The 17,798-nt window shown below is 42.6% G+C and overlaps 1 protein-coding gene across 1 annotated transcript in view; it reads left to right on the plus strand.

Moving 5' to 3' along the window:
* LOC139260248 (chymotrypsin-like elastase family member 1) overlaps positions 1–13,327 on the plus strand; it is a 41,099-nt gene extending 27,772 nt beyond the window's left edge. The window contains exons 4-8 of the mRNA XM_070876590.1: positions 1,659–1,790; positions 5,842–5,978; positions 9,797–9,942; positions 11,107–11,253; positions 13,241–13,327. Coding sequence (XP_070732691.1) covers positions 1,659–1,790; positions 5,842–5,978; positions 9,797–9,942; positions 11,107–11,253; positions 13,241–13,270 — 592 coding nt within the window. The 3' untranslated portion in view covers positions 13,271–13,327. The remainder of the gene's footprint in view (positions 1–1,658; positions 1,791–5,841; positions 5,979–9,796; positions 9,943–11,106; positions 11,254–13,240) is intronic.
* The last annotated feature ends 4,471 nt before the right edge of the window (positions 13,328–17,798 follow it).

The raw sequence follows: 17,798 nt of genomic DNA on the forward strand, positions 1-17,798 counted from the left end.
GAGTCTGCACCGCCATTCAATATGATCATGGCTGATCCTCCATCTCAACACCATATTCCCTCTTTATTAAGGAGGCTTTGAAACATAGAAACATAGAAAATAGGTGAAGGAGTAGGCCATCCGGCCCTTCGAGCCTGCACCACCGTTCAATAAGATCATGGCTGATCATTCCTTCAGTACCCCGTTCCTGCTTTCTCGTCATACCCCTTGATCCCTTTAGCCGCAAGGACCATATCTAACTCCCTCTTGAATATATCCAATGAACTGGCATCAACAATTCTCTGCGGTAGGGAATTCCATAGGTTAACAACTCTCTGAGTGAAGAAGTTTCTCCTCATCTCAGTCCTAAATGGCTTATCCCTTATCCTAAGACTATGCCCCCTGGTCCTGGATTTCCCCAACATCGGGAACATTCTTTCTGCATCTAACCTGTCCTGTTCCGTCAGAATTTTCTATGTTTCTATGAGATCCCCTCTCATCCTTCTAAACTCCAGTGACTACAGGCTCAGTCGATCCAGTCTCTCCTCATATGTCAGTCCTGCCATCCCAGGAATCAGTCTGGTGAACCTTCGTTGCTCTCCCTCAATAGCAAGAACGTCCTTCCTCAGATTAGGAGACCAAAACTGAACACAATATTCCAGGTGGGGCCTCACCAAGGCCCTGTACAACTGCAGTAAGACTTCCCTGCTCCTATACTCAAATCCCCTTGCAATGAAGGCCAACATACCATTTGCCTTCTTCACCGCCTGCTGTACCTGCATGCCAACCTTCAATGATTGATGAACCATGACACCCAGGTCTCGCTGCACCTCCCCTTTTCCTAATCTGCCGCCATTCAGATAATATTCTGCCTTTGTGTTTTTGCCCTCAAAGTGGATAACCTCACATTTATCCACATGAGACGGCATCTGCCATGTATTTGCCCAGTCGCCTAACCTGTCCAAATCACCTCATAGCGTCCTCCTCACAGCTCACACCTCCACCCAGTTTAGTGTCATCTGCAAACCTGGAGATATTACACTCAATTCCATCATCCAAATCATTAATGTATATTGTAAAGAGCTGGGGTCCCAGCACTGAGCCCTGTGGCACTCCATAGTCACTGCCTGCCTTTCTGAAAAGGACCCGTTAATCCCGACTCTCTGCTTCCTGTCTGCCAACCAGTTCTCTATCCACGTCATTACCCCCAATACCATGTGCTTTGATTTTGCACAACAATCTCTTGTGTGGGACCTTGTCAAACGCCTTTTGAAAGTCCAAATACACCACATCCACTGGTTCTCCCCTGTCCACTCTACTAGTTACATCCTCAAAAAATTCCAGAAGATTTGTCAAGCATGATTTCCTTGAAAGTGTCCTTGAAATGTTCCTCTGCCCACCTGAGGCTCGGTTGTCGTGTAGGAGTTCTGAGTAGAGCGCTTGCTTTTGGAGTTTCGTGTTGGGCATGCGGACGATGTGGCCCACCCAACAGGCTGACTATTGCGAACTTGTTGATGCTTATGTAAGATGAGAGGGGAATAAAGTTGACTGCTATTGTTCAGGGTACATATTTTGCTCTCTTCTTTCGCGAACCAATTTTTGATGAATGCGGGATGAATTTGTTGTGGGGACATCAGTTTCTCAGCGGTCATAATGCTTCTCACTATTTCTTTCCCCAGTGAAGATGGAGCATTCTACCGTGTGGCTCTTGGCGAACACAACCTAGATGTGAATGATGGGACTGAGTATTACAGACATGCTGTTAACATTATCATACATAAAGGCTGGATAAGGAACAATTTCGCTAATGGGTAATTCATTTCTCAGATAAAGGATTATTTTATCTATAATTTAAACACTCATTTTTCTTTGTACTTTGTAAGAGAGGGAGGAGTCTCCAAATAGTTGTATTACCATGGCCTTTCCCAGGATAACCAAACTGTGAAACTACTTATCTCCCTCAGTCTTCTAGTAATGTAGTCAAGCTTCATGTTACATAACCAACAACGTTATGATTTATCTTGCTTCTCTCCTACTCTTTTCAACCCTGATTGTGTTCTGCAATAGACTCTTCATTTAGTGTCTTGAGGGTCCTGGCTCCATCTCACTGAATGTTCTACCTCACAGGCCAGAGCTCCTTACTCATTTCAATGCACGAGAAAAGAAATGTAACAATCAGTTCAGTCCAGTTGAACCTATTCTTCTGGAATACCAGCGTACTGGCTTCCCAGTACAGCATCCAGCTGTGTTTTAAATGAGTTCAGTGTACTGGCCTGACCCATCCATCCTAGCTATCTATTTGAGCTGTTGATTACTCTCTATATAAAGAAACGGAGTGACTCCTGACAATGAACCGGATGCCACCGGAAGCTAACGGAAGTTGCGAACATTTAAAAAATAACGGGCAAATTTGAAAAATAAGGTTCACAACGGCTCGACTCACCCTAGCTCGGCAGAAAACCATTTTTAGTCATGTCTATAAAGAAATACTTTCTGACATTATTACAGAAAGCAATGGATAATGAAGCACACAGCATAATGGCTGTTACTTTAACTTTGTGTGATGTTGTAAAACAAGCAATGTCAAATTAGCCGCCCATTATACACCACCCTGATTTTCCTTTCCATCATGAAATCAATGCAAGGAAAATCAGGAATGGTGCAAAGTGGGTGGCCGATCCAATTTCACCCATTTTGCACTAAAACCAAAAGTTAAAATGGTCCCCAATAATTCTATTTTGCCTCCTACCAACAGAACAGAGCTCATCTGTACAACCAGTAATATTAGTTACAACACATTACAGGCAATTACAATTTACAACCATATATGCTCACACTATTGCACAGAAGAAAACTCAGTCCTGAAGGATGAAGGGCTAAGGGGAAAAGAGGAGGAAAGTCCTGGTCTGTTTGCAAAGATATCCTAAAGAGTTATGAATCAAATCAAGAGCCACCAGTGCCAATTACCAGGGTGAATAGGGAAAGATTATTTCCTCTGGTTGGGTAGTCAGTGACAAGGAGCCATCAATTAAAATGTGTCACTAAAAGAGTGAGGAGAAGATTAGGAGAAACTTTTTTATGTAGAGAGTTGTTAGAGCAAGGGGTATTTTGCCACAGTAGATAGTTGAGGCAAACACCATTGCATCTTTTAAGGGTTAGAACAATAAATAATTGGACTAAAGGAAGATGCAGGTCTGTGGAGAGACTATAGGGCAATAGGTTTAGATTTTGATTGCTCTAGGAAAGAATTGGAATAGACACGATAGGCCAAATGGTCTTCATTTATGATGTAAAGGTCTATAGGAATATAGGAACATAGGAGCAGGAGTGGGCCATTCAGTTCCTCAATCCCATTCCTCCATTCAAGTAGATCATGGCTGATATATACCTCAACCCCATTTACCCACCTTTGCTCCATATCTTTGATATCCTAACAAAATTTATCAATCTCAGTCTTGAAAGTTTCAATTGACACAGCATCCATAACCTTTTGGGGGAGAGCATTCCAGATTTGAGAGAGAGTTCCAGATTTTTGTAGTTCTTTAGCTCTACCAGATAACTAGTTTCTCAAGAACCCCTTCCCTTTTCAAGAGTCCAGGTGAGTCTTCCATAACTAAGATAGTTTGGCTTTTGTCTCGTGGAATGTCCCAATACCATTTAGATTATGTCCATTATAGTAACACATTACACCACCTTTATAATGGTAATCTTGCTTTAACATTACTCAGGTTAAATCTGAAAATCTCCAACTGTTTTCTAGGTGGAAGAAGCAACATATACCCTCCTAGGTACCTAGAGTAACCCAAAATAAGGTGTTTTGAAAGTTACTCTTGGCTGGCTAAAGGGAGGTGTAAAGATATGCAGAGCATGCTGATGTTCCTTTTCCAGCACAATTTATTTATGGTCTGAAGATATTTGAGCTTTCTTATAGTTATTTGCTTTTCAGAGGAAGTGGAGAAATGCTTCTCTTGCTTCTTAACAATAGGCTATAATATCAGGAGCGTTTGAACCAGAATCTAAAAAAGCATGGAATAAGAAAGGGCCTGTCAGCTCATCAAACATGCTCCCTCCAGACATCATACAAAATACGCTCCACTGCAGATCGCACTTGCAACCCAATGCTCTGAGAGAAGCAGTTAGAGATGAACATAGAAACATATGAACATAAGAAATAGGAGCAGGAGTAGGCCATATGGCCCCTCAAGTCTGCTCCGCCATTCAATAAGATCATGGCTGATCTGATCATGGACTCAGCTCCACTTCCCTGCCTGCTCCCCATAACTCCTTATTCCCATATCGGTTAAGAAACTGTCTATCTCTGTCTTAAATTTATTCAAGCTTCCACATCTCTCTGAGGCAGCGAATTCCACAGATTTACAACCCTCTGAGAAAATACATTTCTTCTTATCTCAGTTTTAAATGGTCGGCCCCTTATTCTAAGATTATGCCCCCTAGTTCTAGTCTCCCCCATCAGTGGAAACATTCTCTCTGCATCCACCTTGTCACCTCTCATTCTTCTGAATTCCAAAGAGTAGAGGCCCAACCTACTCAACCTTTCCCTCATAAGTCAACGCCCTTATCTCCGGAATCAACCGAGTGAACCTTCTCTGAACTGCCTCCAAAGCAAGTATATCCTTTCGTCAATATGGAAATCAAAACTGCACGCAGTATTCTAGGTGTGGCCTCACCAATACCCTGTATAACTGTATAATGAAGATTGAGAAATAGTAAAGGAAACTATTTTACACTTAGTTAGTTATATTCCATTTTCTTAGATTATTTCTGTAGTTTAAAAACCATAACATTGAAAGACTGACAGTGTATCTGTACCAAAGATTATTACAGCAGTCTCTAAGGGCAGCTGGCACATGTTTACATTTAGATTCGCATTACCCACAACTGGAGACTCAGTTCTATTCTCAGGCCTTTCTAACCAAAATATTAGCCCTTTGTGTGCAACTTTGGGAATATCCAGACGTAAGACATTTTGATATGGGATGGTACCGAAAGTGGATAAAGAGTTATGTATGTGAAAGGCTATGGATTAGAACAGCTTAGAAATAGTATAAAAGAAGTGAGATCATGATCACAAAGGGAGAAGAGATCAGAAGGTGTAAAGCTGTGCTCAGCTGGCTGCAACGGATTATTCTTCTCCAACAGCACCCTGTGTGACATCAGCTGTTGGTTGTTAGTATGTTCCGGTTAATTTAACACATAATAAGCGTTTGACTCTGTGTGAATTCATTCTTGAGGAACAGTAATATTATAACATTTCACGTTCCTAACAAAGCCTCACATAACAGTGGTCACTGCACTTCAAAATAATTAATTGCACATGAAGTTCTTTGAAAAGTCTCTGAGCGACACAAAGGTACTTTTTCCTCTTTACCGCCTGGGCTTTAAGCACTGCCTGGAAGGAAAGATTTGCGGAGTATGATTCCACACCTGCCTGGTTTTTCCTCCATTGAAATTAATGGAAAGAAAATCCAATAGGGTCAGTAAGGGGCATGCAATCCTCCCCATAAGATGTTCTTCTCTGTGCTCCATCCAGGCGATGCTCAACACCAGGTGGTAAAGACTAAAATAAACCCTATATTAATGCAAATCTTTCTTTGCCTAAATACTCCACGGATCACCAAAGGTCAACACATAAAATTCAGAATATCCATCAATAATTCATTCCTCACTACTCAACCGCCGCTGTTTGCCTCAAACATCCCTTAACCCAGCAGCAACTTGTGGCTGGTACATTAATGAATCATCTCAGTCTAGACATATCCCCATGAGCACTAACAGGATAAGTTTGGGGAGGACCTTTTTGACTATCCAGTGCTTTATTCTGTGTCCTTTCTCTTGTTGCAGGAACGATATCGCATTGATTCAACTGCTAGAGCCAGTTATTATTAACCAATATGTGCAGACTGCTAATCTTCCATCACCTGGTCGAATCCTTCCTGATAATTTTCCCTGTTATATCACTGGATGGGGACTGACTGAATGTAAGTACAACAAAGCTTTGCACGCTATGGTCTATGGGCCTGACCTGCCCCTCAGTGTAACCAGGCAAAGGCATGATTTTCAATCTGTTCAGGTACGAAACCATCAGCAATACAAAATGCCTTAAAGAGGCATCAGGGAATTGCAGTGGATAAATCAGATTTCTTCCTATCTTGACTCTATTTTTTCTCCTCTTGTCCAGTCTCTTCCTACCTACATCCGCGACTCTTCCGACGCCCTCCGTAACTTTAACAGATTCCAATTTCCTGGCCCTAACCTTCTCTTTTTCACCATGGACATCTAATGCCTCTACATCTCCAACCCCCACCAGGATGGCCTGAGGGCGTTTCACTTCTTCCTTGAACAGAGACCCAACCAGTCCCCATCCACCACCTACCTCCACCTGGCTGAACTTATTATCACATTGAACAACTTTTCCTTTGACTCCACTCACTTTGTTCAAATAAAAGGAGTTGCTATGGGAACCCGTATGGATCCTAGCTCTGCCTGCCTTTTCGTGGGATATGTGAGAACATTCTTTGTTCCAGTCCTACTCGGGTCCCCTCCCTTACCAATTTTTCCGCTACATTGATGACTGTATTGGTGCTGTTACCAATACTGTGTACAGTTGTAACAGGACTTCTCTGCTTTTATACACTATCCCCCTTGTAATAAAGGCCAACATTCCATTTGCCTTCCTGATTACTTGCTGTACCTGCATACTAACTTTTTATGTTTCATGCACAAGAACCCCCCAAGTCCCTCTGTACTGCAACACTTTGCAATTTTTCTCCATTTAAATTATAATTTGCTTTTCTATTTTTTCTGCCAAAGTGGATAACCTCACATTTTCCCACATTATACTCCATCTACCAATTTTTTGCCCACTTACTTAGCCTGTCTATATCCCTTTGCAGATTTCTTGTGTCCTCCTCACAATTTGCTCTCCCACCCATCTTTATATCATCAGCAAACTTAGCTATATTACACTCGGTCCCTTCATCCAAATCATTAATATAAATTGGAAATGGTTGAGGCCCGAGCACCGATCCCTGCAGCACCCCACTAGTTACTGTTTGCCAACCGAAAAATGACCCATTTATCCTGACTTTCTGTTTTCTGTTAGTTAGCCAATCTTCTATCCATGCTAATATATTACCCCCAACTCCGTGAACTTTTATCTTATGCAGTAACCATGAGGCCATGGGGCAGTCTATGTTTGTTTCCCAGGCTCACTTGTGTTAGCAAGTAGGCCTGCTGCAATTGGTTTCAGCATCAAATGACATACTGGTGCACTGTAAACCATGGCACAACACAGTAACCTCAATGTTAAGGACAGTGTCTGCAGAAAAATACTTGGCTACCCTTTTTCTGTTTGTTTGCATAAAAATAACAAGTTGCATTTATATAGTGCAATTAAAGTGCTTCACAACATAAGGAAATATATAGACAGTAGAGGTAGTGATCATTTAAACAAGTGGATTAAATGCCTCCAGCCCATATTGTTATTATGACTGAAGCTGGGCAAAAATTAGGCAATCTATACTTCAAATAATGTCTTACTCTTACCAGTAAATACTTCATCTATCTGTACCAGTGGTCATCCCAGTCTCTTGTATCCTGGGACATTCTTCAGTTATCCTGGAGGTTAGAGCTGCTGGATACTGCCACAATACCAACCTCTGCCCCAGTCTCCTTCACATCCACGATGCACTGAAGCACAGTTCAACCTTGCATGTAGTGTAAGTAGACACACTCCATGCACCTTCACCAAGGGTCATTGTCTGTGCTCTTCAACAGACCCAGAACAAGATAGGTTCTGATGAAAGTCCCTCAATAATTTGATCACATCCTTCCAGAATACCAACCCTACCATCTTTCCATTGCAGTTCTAGTAGTGTTTCTGAATTAGTCTAGTGTCCTAGCTTTGACCATCTTTCCTGGCATGCCATTCCAGCTCCTGATCACCCTCTGCGTAAATAAATATTTCCTGGAAACTGTCCTAAATGTTCCCTTCACAAACCTGACGCTGTGCCCTCCTAGGCTGCTACCCTGCTGTATCTGAAAGTTCCTGGTTTAGCTTCTCTATCCCATCAAGTATTCTATATCTTGTGTAAGGTGGAATTTGAGACATCTTCTTGCTGTTGAGGTATATGCTTGTGTGCCATTTAGCAGTATCTTAGTGTCACTGCCACCAAGCTCATGGTCTACAGGGCTGTAGTAATACCCACCCTCCTGTATGGCTCAGAGACATGGACCATGTACAGCAGACACCTCAAGTTGCTGGAGAAAAATATCACCAGCGATGTCTCCGCAAGATCCTACAAATCCCCTGGGAGGATAGGCGCACCAACATCAGCGTCCTCATCCAGGCCAACATCCCCAGCATTGAAGCACTGACCACACTCGATCAGCTCTGCTGGGCAGGCCACATAGTTCGCTTGCCAGACCCGAGACTCCCAAAGCAAGTGCTCTACTCGGAGCTCCTTCACGGCAAATGAGCCAAAGGTGGGCAGCGGAAACGCTACAAGGACACCCTCAAAGCCTCCCTGATAAAGTGCGACATCCCCACTGACACCTGGGAGTCCCTGGCCCAAGACTGCCCTAAGTGGAGGAATTGCATCCGCGAGGGCACTGAGCATCTCGAGTCTCAATGCTGAGAGCATGCAGAAATCAAGAACTGGCAACGGAAAGAGCGTGTGGCAAACTAGTCCCGCCCACCCCTTTCCCAATGACTATCTGTCCTACCTGTGACAGAGTCTGTGGCTCTCGCATTGGACTGTTCAGCCACCAAAGAACTCACTTCAGGAGTGGAAGCAAGTCTTCCTTGATTCCGAGGGACTGCCTATGATGATGATGATGATGATCTTAGTATGTTAGACTTATGTAATTTGTGAACACTTTGTTTTATTATCCTACCTTTGTATTAATGTGGGCCAATATATACGATGATATGACTTTGCAGTTGACGGTCAAATATTCCAACAAACATCTGTAAAAAAGATGGTCAACAAAGTGTATTATATTTATTTCCTTAAAAAGGAGAAAACCATCAAACATTGGACTGATCGTTTTGGGTTTATTGGTTCTTCTCAGGATGAGGTATCTTCTCTTAAGTAATGGTATATAGCTGGAGATTGGTGAGTTTTTGCCTCAAAGGGTATGTAATCTGTCCAGTCTGGCAGACCATTAACAGCTATATCCCATAAAGTATGGAGTTCCGTGTATTTCATGGCATTGAGTGTAGGGACCCAAAGTAACATTAGAACCAGGAATAGGCATGCAGCCCCTTGGGCCTGCTCCGCCATTGAATTAGATCATGACTGATTTGCACCTGAACTCCATTTTCCTGCCTTTCCTCCATATCCCTTGACACCCTTACCTAACAAAAATCTATCTCTCTTAGTTTTGAAAACTCCAGTTGTCCCAGCAACCACAGCAATTTGGGGAAAGAGTTCCTAATTTCTACTACCCTTTGTGTGTAAAAGTGCTTCCTGATTTTGCTCTTGAATGGCCGAGCACTAATTTTAAGATTCTGGACTCACCCACCTGAGGACATGGTTTCTCCGTATCTACCCTATCAAATCCTTTTAACACTTTAATGAATTCAATTAGTCTGTGTTTTATATACAGTTGAACGATCCATGTTTTTGATCTGGCCCTTTAACATTATTATTGCTGGAGCTTCTTTTTGGGTTCAGTTGCTGCTTCAGTTGGTGTAAACCTACTTGCTCAAGATGACCAAGCTAATGACCTTGGTGTTGGGTTTGATTAATTATTTTGATGCTTTTCTTTTACTGCCTTGCCCAATTCCTTACAGCTGCAGGCTATCCATCTCCTGTTTTGCTGCAAGCGCTCCTCCCAATTGTAGGCCATAAAAAATGTGCAACTCGAGAGTACTGGGACTATTATGCTGGTGAGAAAATGGTGTGTGCTGGTGGTGACGGCTACTTGGCCGGATGTCAGGTAAAGCCATTTATTTTTGAACACTGCTGTATTTTATTTTTAATTGTAAGTCTACTCTGTCCTATTTCCTCTTTTTTGACATACCGCACTCAGAAGAAAAACATTAAACTTCACAAGTGCACAAGATAAGCTTAGATGAAGAAGGACCCTCAGCTTGTTTGGTTTATTCCTTTCACCCAATAGCCAGTAATTTATCCAATACATTTCATTGTTGTTTGATACTCTTAATTCATTTCATTCCAATTGCTTCTGCCACTGTCAGTAATGGGCTCATAATCACGTGTAGGCCTGTAACCATCAGTGACAGGCCCATAACTCAGTAATGGATCTGTAATGTAGCATTGGGCCATTATCAACAATGTCAGGCCTGTAACCACTAGTGACAGGGGTGGGGTGGGGGCACGGGAGGCATAAGAAAATGGGCGTAAGACTCAATGACAGGCTCGTAACCACCAGTGAGAGACCTGTAACAATGATGGGTCTGTAGTGTCCATAACTATTAATGACAACTTGTAACTCCCAGTGACAGGCCTGTAACCACTAGTGACAGATCTATGATCACCAGTGATGGAGGAAGAGACACAAGAAAATGGGACCTTAATTGCACTCAGTAGCATTTGCCTAGGGAATCGAACCCTTATCATAGAAGTTCATAGAATCAGAGACATTTCAGTAGAGAAGGTGGCCATTTGTCCCATCGTTCCTGTTCAGTACAAACTCCACACTGGAGCTATCCACTCGAAGCCAATTTCCTTACTCTTTCCCTGTAACCCCTACTATTCCTCTTCCTATCCTTTACATTATGAAGTCTCCATCTTTTCCTGGTAGATTCAGACCCACTGAGTAGATGTGCAGATGATATTAAGATGTTATAGAGCAGAGCCTGCTGTTGCAGGGAATGATACTTGTTCTATATGTGGACTTGTATTTACTCTGTACAGCCACCAGAGGATCCCATAATCCCTTGGGAGCACAGGTATTTAAGGAGGCTTCACAGGTTGGAGAGGCACTCTGGAGACTTGCAATAAAAGACTAAGGTCACACTTTACTTTGAGCTCACAGTGTTCAGTCTGACTCTTTCTTCATACACAACAATACTTAAATATTAAACTGGTGACAGTACTGTTGCAAATGTTCTCATTGCACCTCTCATGTTGTTTTCAGGGAGATTCTGGTGGGCCTCTGAACTGTAACGTTGATGGTACTTGGCAAGTGTTTGGCGTTGCTAGCTTTGCCGCATCAATATGCAACACATACCACAAGCCCACTGTTTTTACAGAGGTCTCATCCTTCATTGACTGGATTAACCAGGTATGTTTTCTTGTATCTTCATGTTAATATCTCAAATAAGAGTGAATAATTGTGTATCTCATGGTAGGGCTGTGGCTATGGTACTGGACTGGCAGCCTAGGAGTTGTGAGTTGAAATTGAATTCAATAAATCTGGCAATTTGTGCAATGGCAGCCCATTTTATATCATTTCATGATGTTTGGGTTCATTTCAACAATGATATGTGACAACACCTCCAGCAAGTGCAAAGGGTAGACTGGGAGATTAATTGCTATACTTTTTGGCAACAGAAAAATTTAGCAATAACTGCAGGACTGTGGCTTGGTAGCAGAGGGAGTTCTGGAGCTGCTAGTTCTTAAAGTACCATGTCAAGAGTGGTCCATCTGCCACTTGGCTTGGCACACAATGAAGAATAAGTTGTACACAGACCCACCAGCCTGGATAGTTCATGAAAAATAAAAACAGAAATGCTTTAAGGGCAAAGAAAATCATGTGGGGTGTAAAACAGGCTGCCGATTCGCAATCACCCATTTTACACGATAGTCAGTGACCAATTTCATAGCTTTTCCTTCAATTTACAGGACCCGAACTTGGTGAAAGCCAAGGCCCGTCCAAGTGCCACCCAAAGGAGCACTGAGAGACCGGGTGGTACTTTGGCAGGAAGATTCTTCTAAAAGATCTGCCAGTACCGCCCGGCAGCAAAATATCGACTTACGCCCTGAATCTGGGCGGCAGCTGGCGGGAGCTCCCAATCTCGGCGGCAAATGCAACCCTCATCAAAGTGCCGCCGAGGATTGAGTTGGACCCAGGGAGGGGGGAACGCATAAAAATTAAAATGAACACAAAAAGAAATAACCACTTGAACACCTTCAGGGGAGCCCATCCCCCTGATTCGCTGGAAAAAAAATGAATAACAGAAGTTTACTAACCTTTTTTTGCTGGTATTCATACTTTCCGTTGGGGTTAGACTTGCCTTCACGGAGCGGTCCTTCGCCCTGCTGTCGACTCTCGCCCGCACCAATATGGCAGCTTTGCGGGCGGGAGGTCACTTACGCGACTTGCTCGCCAGCAGCCATCAGTGGGCGGTTCCCAGCGGTACTCCCCTCCTGCCAGCGGGAGAACTCCATGAAAATGGCACCAAGTGGAGACCGCCCAGAAAACTCGGCGGCAGCCGATAGCAGTGGCCGGTAAGGCCAGCAAGTTCGGGCCCCAGTCTTTTAAAACACAATCCTGACATTAACTCACCATGACTTGATTTACTTCATTAGCTCTCCAACTTGGTAATATCCTACACTGTTGATCATGGCCCTTCATCCAGGTTTCATGGTTTCAAAAATTGAATCCCTTATGACAACTAAAATACTTAACGGTTTCCAACATATCAGTTTAGCTTCAAATTTATATTGCTCTTGTGCTTTTACAGTTCCAGCCTGAGTTCATTCTTTTTTATTCGTTCCTTTAATGTGGATGTCACTGGAAAGAATAACTTTTATTGCCCATCACTGATTGTCCTTGAGCAGTTGGTGGTGAGCTGCCTTCTTGAACTGCTGCAGTCCGTGTGGTGAAGATACTCCCACAGTGCTGTTAGGGAGGAAGGGCCAGCATTTTGACCCAGCGACGATGAAGGAATGACGATACAATTCCAAGTCAGGATGCTGTGTAACTTGGAGGTGATAGTGTTCCCATGTACTTGCTGACCTTCTAGGTGGTAGAGGTCGCGGGTTTGGGAGGTGCTGTCGAAGAAGCCTTGGCGAATTGCTGCAGTGCATCTTATAGATGGTACACATTGCAGATACTTGAATTACGTTATCAACTCATGACTTAATTTCTGAGAAACGAATGGGTCTTTTCCTAAAAATTGTTATGTTCTTACCTAAACTAGTTGGTAACTGCCTTGCAGCTCTCTCCTAGCCATTTGCCATTGCACATTTTTGTTTTATAGGTGACACCTTAATGGTTCTCAGAGCAACATTCCAAGCCCTAATGTAATGTTTTCTTTTCCTTTCAGACTATTGAAGAGTACGGTGGTCCCAACTAAACTAACCATTGGGGATTGTTACCTCCTGACTACTTTTTGTAAAATTAATAAACCATTCTGCAACATTCTTTGGTCTCTCATCACTAAGAATCATAGTAAGCGTGGCTGGTCAGATCACTTTTAGCGTGAAGATTGTCCTACAGTGGTTGGGACCACCCTGTGTGAGACACTGGGGTGAATTAAGGTTTAAAACAGCACAGAATCTATCACCATTACATTGTTAGGGAGTAAGAGAATTTCTGTTCCCATAATATGATTAGATTGAAGCAGATACATATGTAACTATTGCTCTAAAAATGGAATTGAACTAAGGAAAGCTGTAGAGGTAGGAAAAAGGGAAAATATAGCATTTTCGCACAGGACAACTCATAATTACAACTTGATAGAATTGGATGGAATATAATTACGAAGAAAAAGTTAGCATTTCTTGTTATGCTTCTGTAGGATCAGGAAAAATAAACAGTTTAGAGGTGAGCACCACTTACTCTGTATTTTCAACATTTCATTGGTTTAAAGGAACCGCATCAATAATTTTTTCCTCACTGTAGCAATGGATACATTTTTGGGCTGGAACAGAGATTTTAGCAGAGGGCACACCAAGTATAAGAAGAAAAAGTGATTGTAATTTTTACATCCATCTTTATTTAGAGGTGCCAACCCCTAAATATTTGTGTTGTTTTTGCAGTAAACATAAGAATATAGGAATTAGGAGCAAGAATAGGCTATTCAGCTCCTCAATCCTGCTCTGCCATTCAATAAGATCATGGCTGATCTTCTACCTTAACTCCAATTTCCCGCCCTATCCCTATATCCCTCGATTCCCTTAATATCCAAAAATCTTCCAATCTTTGTCTTGAATATACTCAACAACTGAGCCTCAGCAGCTCTCTGGGGTAGAGGAATCCAATAATTCACCACCCTTTGAATGAAGAAATTTTTCCTCATCTCAGTCCTAAATGATCCCTTATTCTGAGATGATGCCCCCTAGTTCTAGACTCCCCAGCCGGGGGAAACATCCTCCCAGCTTCTACCCTGTCAAGCCTTTTAAGGTGTGTATATGTTTTAATGAGAACACCTCTCATTCTTCTAAACTCGAGGGAATAAAGGCCCAGTCTACTCAATCCCTCCTCATAATCCCCTCGTCCCAGAAATCAGAACCTTCGTTGCACTCCCTCTTGGATGAGTATATCCTTCCTTAGGTAAGAAGATTAAAACTGTACACAGTATTCCAGGTGTGGTCTCATCAAGGCTCTAAATAATAGTAGTAAGGTTTCTTTACTGGCACAGGCTCAATGGGCCGAATGGCCTTCTTCCGTGCTGTAACCATCCTATGATTCTACGATACTCAAAATCCCTTTGTAATAAAGATTAACATACCATTTGCTTCCATAATTGTTTACTGTACCTGCATGTTAAGTTTCTGTGATTCACATACAAGGACATCCAAATCCTTCTGAATACCAACATTTCCCAAAGGTTTTATGTTTCACTTGAATAACAGAAAGAAAAATATTGTAAAAGGTTTTTAAACTATCCAGTTGTTACCATGGTATAGATACTGTAATAGGAAATATGCATGATCTCTAAGTATCGGAGATTGAGGGATGATCTGATCGAGGTTTTTAAAATATTAATAGGATTTGGTAGGGTCGATACGGAGAAACTATTTCGGCTGGTGGGGGAAATCATGAACATGGGGACATAATCTTAAAATTAGGGCTAGGCCATTCAGGATGGAAATCAGAATGCACCTTTTCACACAAAGGGTAGTAGAAATGTGGAACTCTCTCCTATAAAAGGCTGTGGGTCATAGGGCAATTGGATCTTTCAAGACTGAGATAGATAGATTTTTACTTGGTAAGGTTATCAAGGATATGGAGCACAGATGGGAAAATCGGGTTGAGGCACAGATCAGCCATGATCTAACTGAATGTTAGAGCAGGCTCGAAGGATTAAATTACCTCCTCCTGTTCCTATGAATGATGAGGTAGAATGGAATGTGGCCCAGAAAAGTAAAAGAAGAAAAAAAATGACTGGAATTTTATATCCATCATGCACAAAACTGAACGCAATGTGGTCTGACCAAGGCGCTCTGGAACTGAAGTATAAATTCCTCCCATTTTTATTCCAGCATTTAATGAGATAAATTATTACAGCACGTCATCATCAGAACATGAGGCAAGAAAAGTGGAAAGGAGGGAAAAAAACTGTTTTTTGACCTTTGTTACAGACATTTCTGGGACTGTGTGGCCTTAAAGTGTGCTTTCAATTATACGCAGGTGCAATGTTTCCCATTACACAAGGAGAGGGCGATATTGTGAGCGTGACACTGATAACCTAAATGTAAATGTACTAGATAAAGAATTATTGGGACCTGCCATTAAAAGACATTTAAAGTTTATCAGAGGCCTGAGAATTAGTTACAAGGCTGGAACACATTTGCAGTGGTTAGAGTCATGTTATAAACCACAGGAGCAAAGAGTCTGATCCCTGGGTGAAGGGGCAGACTGCCTCTCCTGAAAGGGCGCGGGATTCTCATAGAAAAAAAGGGTGGGCTCCGGTAATACAGTGCTATGGAACTACTCGTGGGTACTCGGGGAAATCTTACAATTCCCCATATGGCTAGTCTGCCCCTAGCTGAGATGAGTGGGTACCTATGATCTGTGCATGGCCGTGTATTGTGTTTATAATGCATGATAGTTCGGTAGCTGTCCAATGGTCGAAGGATGCCCGCCTGTGTTTGTCATTTTTGGTCTAACAGATAACCAGACTATTATGGCTTTTGAAGTTGAATCAGTGAGCAAAGATTATCTGGGATTATCTGTAAATGCTGGAAACAGACAGCAGGTCAGGCATCATCTGTGGAGAGAGAAACAGAGTCAACGTTTCAGGTCAATGACCTTCCATCAAAACTGGAAAATGATCTGAAAAATATGTGGGATCAGATTATGTCAGTTTACATTTGCTTCTGGAGTCAGTAGAGCTAGTGCTACAATATAGATGAGTGCTGCCAATGGCGTTGGCCAGTTATTGGCTGCTGTTATTTTGATTGCTCTCCAGTGACCTCTAAGAGAGAAGAAGGGAAATTGGAGGGAACATTGGAGGAATGGAAAACAGTTGCAGTGTTATTCTGCACCAGCTGATGGCGCTACTAGACTCGAAGCATCCACTTTTTTCAAAATGTTTTTTTGAATTGTGTAGAGTGTATCTGCCTTCTTGGGTCAGAGTAATACAATCACTACATTGTATGCATAGAATGAAAGCTCAGATAAGGGATATTTGGCCCACCTATCTTATTCCTTCTAGGAATATAGAAATTACTAGGCACAAAATGACCAAGGTCCATCTAGTCCACTTGCTATCATCCTGGTGTCAGCTGTGGCTCAGTTGGTAGCATCCTTGCCTGTGAGTCATGAATATTGTGGATTCAAGTCCCACTCCAGAGACCTGAGCACAAAAATTCTAGGCTGACATTACAGTAGAAACATAGAAACATAGAAAATAGGTGCCGGAGTAGGCCATTCGGCCCTTCGAGCCTGCACCACCATTCAATAAGATCATGGCCGATCATTCACCTCAGTACCCCTTTCCTGCTTTCTCTCCATACCCCTTGATCCCTTTAGCCGTAAGGGCCATATCTAACTCCCTCTTGAATATATCCAATGAACTGGCATCTACAACTCTCTGCGATAGGGAATTCCACAGGTTAACAACTCTCTGAGTGAAGAAGTTTCTCCTCATCTCAGTCCTAAATGGCTTACCCCTGATCCTTAGACTATGTCCCCTGGATCTGGACTTCCCCAACATCAGGAACATTCTTCCTGCATCTAACCTGTCCAGTCCCGTCAGAATTTTATATGTTTCTGTGAGATCCCCTCTCATTCTTCTAAATTCATGTGACTATAAGCCTAGTAGATGCAGTCTTTCTTCACATGTCAGTCCTGCCATCCCGGGAATGAGTCTGGTGAACCTTCGCTGCACTCCCTCAATAGCAAGAACGCCCTTTCTCAGATTAAGAGACCAAAACTGAACACAATATTCCAGGTGAGACCTCACTAAGGCCCTGTACCACTGCAGTAAGACCTCCTTGCTCCTATACTCAAATCCCCTAGCTATGAAGGCCAACATATCATTTGCCTTCTTCACCGCCTGCTGAACCTGCATGCCAACTTTCAATGACTGATGTACCATGACACCCAGATCTCGCTGCGCCTCCCCTTTTCCTAATCTGCCGCCATTCAAAAAATATTCTGCCTTCGTGTTTTTGCCATTAAAGTGGATAACCTCACATTTATCCACATTATACTGCATCTGCCACGCGTTTGCCCACTCACCTAACCTATCCAAGTCACCCTGCAGCCTTATAGCGTCCTCCTCACAACTAACACTGCCACCCAGCTTAGTGTGATCTGCAAACTTGGAGATATTATACTCAATTCCCTCATCCGAATCATTAATGTATATTGTAAACAGCTGGGGTCCCAGCACTGAGCCCTGCGACACCCCACTAGTCACTGCCTGCCATTCT

The sequence above is a fragment of the Pristiophorus japonicus genome, chromosome 1 (genome assembly GCF_044704955.1).
Source record: "Pristiophorus japonicus isolate sPriJap1 chromosome 1, sPriJap1.hap1, whole genome shotgun sequence".
Classification (NCBI taxonomy): Eukaryota; Metazoa; Chordata; class Chondrichthyes; family Pristiophoridae; genus Pristiophorus; species Pristiophorus japonicus.